This window comes from Mus pahari, chromosome 12 (genome assembly GCF_900095145.1).
Source record: "Mus pahari chromosome 12, PAHARI_EIJ_v1.1, whole genome shotgun sequence".
Taxonomy (NCBI): domain Eukaryota; kingdom Metazoa; phylum Chordata; class Mammalia; order Rodentia; family Muridae; genus Mus; species Mus pahari.
Window position 1 is genome coordinate 28,248,151 of NC_034601.1, and position 8,361 is coordinate 28,256,511.

General features: G+C 42.1%; 1 protein-coding gene across 1 annotated transcript in view; it reads left to right on the forward strand.

The window, feature by feature from the left end:
- Osbpl11 (oxysterol binding protein like 11) overlaps nucleotides 1–8,361 on the forward strand; it is a 55,872-nt gene that overhangs the window by 31,316 nt on the left and 16,195 nt on the right. The window contains exons 7-8 of the mRNA XM_021209564.1: nucleotides 1,409–1,554; nucleotides 6,341–6,481. Coding sequence (XP_021065223.1) covers nucleotides 1,409–1,554; nucleotides 6,341–6,481 — 287 coding nt within the window. The remainder of the gene's footprint in view (nucleotides 1–1,408; nucleotides 1,555–6,340; nucleotides 6,482–8,361) is intronic.

An 8,361-nucleotide genomic window follows, 5' to 3' on the forward strand; every position in this document is an offset into this window, starting at 1 on the left:
TGGGTTTCTCTGTGTAGCCAGGCTGTCCTGGAACTCAGAAATCTGCCTGCCTCTGCCTCCCAAGTGCTGGGATTAAAGGCGTGCGCCCCCACGCCCGGCTGAAGTCATATTTTCATGTCATTAATTCATGCATAAGGTATCATGATTAGTCTGGGCTGACTGTAATCTCAGCCCACATCCCAGGCTAGCCTCAGCTACTCCTGCCCCAGCTTCCTAAGTTCTAGGATGACAAGTATGTATTACTGTGCCTGGACCATAGGGCCTGAGGATATGTTCTCTAAAGACTCGCTTGTCTGTGTGTTGATTTGGAGGGGCTTGATGTCAGATCATTGGTTTGATAAAGTCTCATTATAGTTTCTAGTTAGCTCAGTAGCCTCCTAAAATGGGTCTTTTAATTAATGGTCATGTGTCTTTTATTTTTTAAAAAAAAATCTGGATAGTAATAGCAAAAATTGTTATTTTAAGTTGGAGCGTGTCTTCATTTCTGTACAGCCTTACAATAGGCCCAACATTCCTTCAGTCTCAATACCCCTGCCCACTTCGTGCCGACTGCCATTGCAGAAGGCAGACTTGACTAGCCTGGTGGGTAGTTTGGCGTTTATTTCTCTTCTGCTGTCTGATGTTTGACTTAGCGAGTGTCCTCCTGTTTCTTCCTGATAGTGGTCTGAGTATTCCTTATTCTTGTAGTCCATAACCTAGCTTCCGTGAAACCCAGATCAGCCTCTGAAATCAAATGGAACATTTCCATTATTGATTAGGCATAGAATCTACTTTGTTAGACTAGTTGAGGGTAACAAGAGACCATTGACTCATTAACTGAGAAGATGACAGGTCTCTAAATGTGACTGCTGACTTTCACTAGGTCAGCTCTATTTATTCAGTAGAAAAGAATTTCAGTTTAAAAGTTTTATTAGGCTGTTTATGATTTAAATAAAGGATATATACATGGTATTTCAATTAGAACTAGTGAGTTATTTTGATTGGTTAGGAAAATTGTAATCCCTAATTTAAACAAACCATGCTGCTTTACCATCTCAGGTTCCTGGAGTGGCTCCCCACTAGAGTCTAATTATATACATTTTGATTATTAGAGGGACATAATTGATACCAACGACTAATTGAGTGGGAGCTCCTTTCATGATTCACAGACTCATCTAAAAAGCAAGATCAGCCCTATTCAGGGTTGATTTCTTTTTGCAGTGTCTCATTTCAAGTTGCAAGTTGCCTGTTGTGAAATGCCCAATCCTAGTGCTCATGCTAATGAGGTTGAACAGCCGTCTCCTTTCAGTGCAGGTTGAACTGCCTTAGTCTTGGAGAGTTAAAACAAAATTGTTTAATAAAATCCAAATCTGCTCACCTACCCAGATTATGAGCAAGCCTTCGCAAAATATTTCTCTTACTTCATCAGGGACAACAATTGAATGGTTGGAGCCAAAGATACCTTTATCAAACCACTATAAAAATGGAGCTGAGCAGCCCTTTGCAACGGAGCCGAGCAAGCCCATGGCAGCCCCGGAAGCGCAGTGTGTTGCAGAGTCTGGAGTATTAGCAAGGGTAAGGTAATATGAAAACTTGATTTTAATGGAAGAAATGAAGACTCCTTAGGAAGGGAACTGTGTTGTTTTGTTGTTAAGGCAGTTGTGCCAACAGAGGTGTTGTGTTCTTGCTCTAGTGAGAGTAATCAACATGCTTGCAGCTTCTAAATGTTGTCCTACTTAGGTGAACTTGAACATGGATTTTCCAGGTAGAATAATGTCCCTGTTTTAGTGTGGGTTTTCTTATGCCTGATACATATATTTGTTTTGTTTTTTTGGTTTTGTTTATTAATCATTGTTAATACATTTATAAGCTTAGAGTTGTATTGAGACTGCAGGCATTGCTCACTAAGGTAGGGTTACAGATGTTACTCTGTAGCGTTATAAAAAGTGGTGCTCATTCTGTCTCCAGAAGCTACAGTGCTGTACTCTGCTGTAGCTGTACTGCTGTTACATTGTTTTTCATTTTGTTTGCTTTGCCTTCTGTGTTCATGTCTGCTATTTTTAATGGCTACCATAATTACATAGATAGTTGAAGCTATTTTCTGTCTTGTGTTCTGACCTATATAATTAATGTTTGAAAGTCAAAATAAGATGCTGAGTTAATGTCCCTGTTGTTAAAAATCTGGTTTATCTTTCTTATTATTACAAAAATACTATTGTTAATTATTACTTCCCTCCTGTGATTTTTGATTATTTTTCACATTATACACCAATATAATTACTTAGTCAAGAATGATGAAGGCTTTATAGTTATTTATATACTAGTAAGTTTTTCTTTAAAGATAAGACACTAGGACTTTCAAACCTAGCAAAATCTTTGACTTTATGAAAGAGCCCTGGAGCCAGGAACATGAAAAGTCCAGGGAGGCTCAGGGAAGCAGGCTAAATAAGGAAGTCACACACACTGACACACACGCACACACACACACACACACACACACACACACACACACACACACACACACACACACAGTTACCAGGCTGTCTGGAATTAGAGGAGAGGTACAAATGAGAAGTTAATGCTTTCACTGAATAACATGGACTCTGCTTGCAGCCACAGCTTCTGTACACTCATGCATGCAGGTGGTGGTGTGAAACATCTTTCCTTAATTGATAGGACTTACACTTCTGTGACCTGGCCCTTCGGAGACAGACAAGGAGTATGGTGTGATGTTGAAGAGGGATGCTTTGGAGACAAGCTTTTAAATGGCTCTGAACAGAGGCAGGGTTTGAGAAGTAGATGGCTTAAGTGGATTCAGAATGACAGAGTAACCTGGGTGGGTCTGTAAAGTTAAGTAGTGTGTGTTTAATGCCTGATGATTTTGAACTCAGAATTTTCCATTTAATAATGTGAGCCAAAGGTTGGGCATAGTAATATGCACCTTTGACCCCAGCAACTGGTAGGTAGAGTGGAACTCTGTGAGTTCAAGGCCAGCCTGGTCTACAGATTGAGATCTGGGCTAGACATGGCTATATTATGAGACCTTGTCTCCAAAAACAAAAAAAAAAAAACAACAACTAAAAATGATGCAAACCAATGATGCCACTTTGAACTTCAGCTTCCTTACTAATAAAGTTTTTCTTGCTGTGCGGTGGTGGCGCATGTCTTTAATCCCAGCACTTGGGAGGCAGAGGCAGGCAGATCTCTGAGTTCGAGGCCAGCCTGGTCTACAGAGAAAGTTCCAGGACAGCCAAGACTACACAGAGAAACCCTGTCTTGAGAAAAAAAAAAAAAAAAGAAAGAAAGAAAAAAAAAGGAAAAGAAAAACTTTATTATTTTTATTTTTTATTTTTTTGGTTATTTTCCTGGCTGTCCTGGAACTCACTCTGTAGACCAGGCTGGCCTCGAACTCAGAAATCCGCCTGCCTCTGCCTCCCAAGTGCTGGGATTATAGGTGTGCGCCACCACCACCTGGCTAGTTTTTCTTTTCCTATTCCAATAAATTATTTGATTTTTGTTTGTTGTTTTAAAGCAATGAAAACTGGGCCAGCAAGATAGTTCAGTGGTTAAGGCACTTGCCACCAAGTTTGACAACTTGAGTTCAGTCCATGGGACACACATGGAAGACAGAACTGATACCCTAATGTCTTCCCACTTTCATGTGTATACCATGTGCCCACCTATATACACACATGCACATGTACAACGTATACATACATACAACGTAAGTAAATGGACAGTAATATTTTAATACTGGAAACTGTTATTCTAGAGTTGTTCTTCATGGTTTTTCTTTAATACTACCTCAAATAGATGAAGTTTAACTCAGGAAGTAACTGGGTTTTGTTGTTCTCATCACTGCTTGCTGGTTGGAGCTGAGATTGAACATCTCTATCCCCTTGCTTTAAGAGTGAATGTTCAGGCAGACTTTTATGTGCTGTACAGACTTTTATCTAGGCTGTAGAGCAGGAGCAGCTTCCTTCACGGACAGAAGGGTTTGACATCTCTCTTCAGGGTCATAGAAAACAGAAGTCTCTCTGGTTTACACATACAAAATGTGTCTGTCTGTTCACAATTAACGTAGGAAGTGAAGAAGACCATAAATGATTTGTCATAATGTGAGTTTACAGAATTCTTTAAAAGAAGAAAATAGGGGCTGGAGAGATGGCTCAGTGGTTAAGAGCACTGGCTGCTCTTCCAGAGTTCCTGAGTTCAATTCCCAGCAACCACATGGTGACTCACAACCATCTGTAATGGGATCTGATGCCCTCTTCTGATGTGTCTGAAGACAACAACAGTTACTGGTATTCATATACATAAAATCTTTTTTTTAAAAATCCTCATAGCTATTCAAACATGATAGCTTATATCTGTATCTCCATCTCTGTGAGGTTGAGATAGAGGAAGTATTGCTCTGGGTTTAAAACTAGCCTGGGCTACCGTGAGACATCCACACCACCACTGCCTGGCTAAAACATAGTATCCTGTATGCAGCTCTCTGACAGAAAGATGTTAACAGTCTGTTCTGCATAGATATGCTGACTGCTGATCAAGTTCTATTGAACCTTGGTATATTTGTTGTTCAGTGCAAGCTGGGCAGGCGTGATAGCCAGCCATTAAACTCTGTACTTTAAACCTTTGTATTCTTGTGGAACTTTGTACCACAAGTTCAAAGTTAGCCTGGACTACAAAGTGAGTTTCCAGGCTAGCCTGGGTATGTATAAAATAAGACCCTGGCAAAAAAAAATAAAAGCCAGGAGCATTAAGGACCTGACTCCTTTATCCGGTTTTGTTGTGCAAGTAGGAGAATCTGAATTTGGATTTCCCAGCAGCCGTGTGAAATCCAGGGGCAGTGGCGTGCATCTTTAAGTGCAGTGTTGGGGAGACAGAGGCAGGCAGATACCTGGAACGCACTGACAAGCTAGCCTAGATGAATCTGTGAACTCCACAGGAAGAGCTCTGACATCACCTGTGGCCTTCACGTGTGCACACAATCAGAACCACAGTAGGTGCTCGCCTATATGGTTATGTGGGAAGCAGATGCAAGAGGATCAGGAGTTCAGACACAGTAAGTTCAAGACCAGTCTGGGTCATTTCAAAACACTTCCAAACAAACAAAAGTTACCAAGTATGAATAGGCATGTAGCCTGGGCTGTAGAGTGAAGCTCTCCCCCATCATCTCAAAAATCCAAAAAACGTAAACCCTAGTAATAAATGTGCAATTGTATGAGCAGTCATTAGGAGCTGGTGATATGGACGTATACATTTTCAGTTTCTAGGTGTTACTGATTAAAATACAGAATGCTTTTGGTGGTATTATGACTGGCTGAGAAGCTACAGAGTTTTTATGCATACCTAGGGTCTCTCTTCAAGACTCAGGCATGACTGAATAGCAAAGTACAGTTCACAGTGGTTAGACCTGACGTGGTGTGCATTCACCTTTAAATCTTACTTTATGGCTTTAGCTTAAACAAGCACACATATTTCATCCTTAGATCCCTTGAATTTTGGTTGGAGAAATGGCATAGCAGTTAAGAGGGCATTCTGCTCTTAAAGGGGATCTGAGTGTGGGTCTCAGGTTGGTAGTTCACAACCCCAGATTCAGGTAATCGATGGTCTCAGGCCTTTCCTGGCACCTGCACACTCACAGACACTGCTTCCCTCCCTCCCTCCCCCTTTCTCTTTCATACACACACACACACACACACACACACACACACACACACACACACAATTTTTTTCAATTAATAAAAAACAAAACCTGAATTTATGAATACTTGGTGGCTTATGCCTGTACTCCCAAGACTTGGGAGGCTGAGTTCAAGGCCAGCTTGCCTTATATGGTGAGAGACTTTGTCTCAAAACAAACAAAAAACACTTAATGTAGATGTGGTGATTCCTAGGTCTGGGACAAAGATAAATTTATTTAGGGGACATTTTGGCTCTTTTTGAAAAATATTGTTCCTGCAAAGTAAGTATATTTTAGCTGGGCATGTCAACATACTCCTCTGGTCTCAGTACCTAGAAAACTAGACAGGAGAGCTGGCACAAGTTTGAAGTCTGGGTTACATGGTGAAGGCAGGGTTAACCAGGTTACATAGAAAGATGATGTCTCAAGCCAAACAAACAATAAACAGAAACACGTGTTACATATGTCACAGGACCACCATCTGCTCATCCCGGAATTATGGTCTCCCCAAAGGGAATTTCTTTCTTGGCTTAATGATGGGATTTGTATTTTCAGCAGGGTTATGCCTCCCCTCTGACTGTTTAGGATAAATGTCTCCAAGGCTGAACTGGTTTTCTCAGTAGGTGTTAATGAGTACCTTTAATAGTGGACTCTGCTTTCTCCCACATCAAGGAACCTGAAGACATCAATGCAGATGATGAGGTGGAGGATACCGGTGACAACAAGGAGGATGACCTGGGGGCCGTGGAGGAGCAGCGCAGTGTCATCCTGCACCTTCTGTCACAGCTCAAGCTGGGCATGGACTTAACCAGAGTAAGTGGCAGGTCAGCGGCCAGGGAGGCCAGGGCTCTATACCTCAAGCCTCAGACTGATAAGAGACAGCCCGTCCGTGTGGAGCTTCATGGCTGCCATCCTTGCACAGGTGAAACCAAGGCAGGAAGATGGCCAGCCTGGGCTACTTAGGAGACATCGGTCATAAATAACCTGAGATTTGGGTTCCACGGAAAGCTGAAGAGGTAGAGGTGAAAGACTGTTTTCCATACGTACCTGTCAGGGCGCTTTAAACAGAAAGATTGTCTTCCATACGTACCTGTCAGGGCGCTTTAAACAGAAAGACTGTCTTCCATACGTACCTGTCAGGGCGCTTTAAACAGAAAGACTGTCTTCCATACGTACCTGTCAGGGCACTTTAAACAGAAAGACTGTCTTCCATACATACCTGTCAGGGCGCTTTAAACAGAAAGACTGTCTTCCATACGTACCTGTCAGGGCGCTTTAAACAGAAAGCTTTGGCATTTAGAATTGACTCTGCATCACTGAGAAGTCACTACTTCTCTTTGTCCGTTTGTCTGTCTGGGAGGTGTTGTGCTTGGTTGGTTTTAGTTTTTTAACTTAGACTTGCACGCTTGATAGGAGCCTTTTCTTTTGAACCTGTGTGTGTCTACGTGATGTGTGTGGTGCTGCAGGCAAGAGTCAGTTCTTTCCTTCCAGCATACTTTGCAGGAGTCAAACTCAGGAGGCCAGGCTTGCAGCGCAACACCACAGGACACACTGCCAAGAGAGCTGCTTACTAAAGTTTTCATGACCAGTGAAGAGGTCCTTACCTACAGCTTTTTGTTTTGTTTGATTAAGACAGTGTCTGTTTGTGTAGCCTTGTGTCTCAGTTTGCTCCTCTGTTGCTGTGATAAAACAATGACCAAAACCAGAAAGAGTTGATTTCCAGTTACAGCTCATAGTCTGTCATGAAGAAAAGTCGAGACAGAAACCTGTGGACGGGAACTGGAGCACAGGCCGTGGAGGAGTGCTACTTACTGCTTATTCCTTGCGGCTAGCTTAGCCTGCCTTCTTATACCATCCAGGACCACCTGCCCAGCGGTGGAACCTCCCACAATGGTCTAGGCCCTCCTACATCAATGACTAATCAAGAAAATCCCTTATAGACTTGCGTACAGGCCAATCAAATAGAGGCATTTTCTCCATTGAGGTTCTTTCTTCCCAAATGATCCTGGCTTGTGTCCAGTTTATAAAAACTAACTAGCACATACTGACTGGCTCACGTTTGAAGGAATACTGCCTCATGCTTCCAAATGCCTTGATTGTAGGTGTGTACTGCCATGCTCGGCTTCCCACAGTTTGTGTTTAAAGAGAGAAGGGGGTGTGGGCTGGAGTGAATGCCCCAACAGTAAAGAGTGGGCACCGCTCTTGCACAGGACTTCCATTTGGTTCCCAGAACCCGCGTTGGGCAGCTTAAGCCCATCTGTAATTCAGGGGACTTGAAACCCTGCTCTGGCTTCCACTGGACTTACAAATATAGACATAGAGTTAAAAATAATAAAATTATCAGGGTGTGGTGGCACACACCTTTAATCCCAGTACTCGGGAGGCAGAGGCAGGTGGATCTCTGAGTTCGAGTTCTGGTCTACAAAGTGAGTTCCAGGACAGCCAGGGCTATACAGAGAAACCCTGTCTCGAAAAACCAAAAAATAAATTAATTAATTAATTAATAATAATAATAAAATTAAATCTTTAAATAGTTTGGTATTATACTATATGTTGATATATTCACGTACCCTGGAATCCTGAGAACCTTAGGAAGAGGGTCACACACAACCCTGGAGTAGTCCATGCTGCTCTGGAACTCACATCAGTCCTTCTGTCTGGTTTTTTTTTTTTTTTTTTTTTTTTTTTTTTTT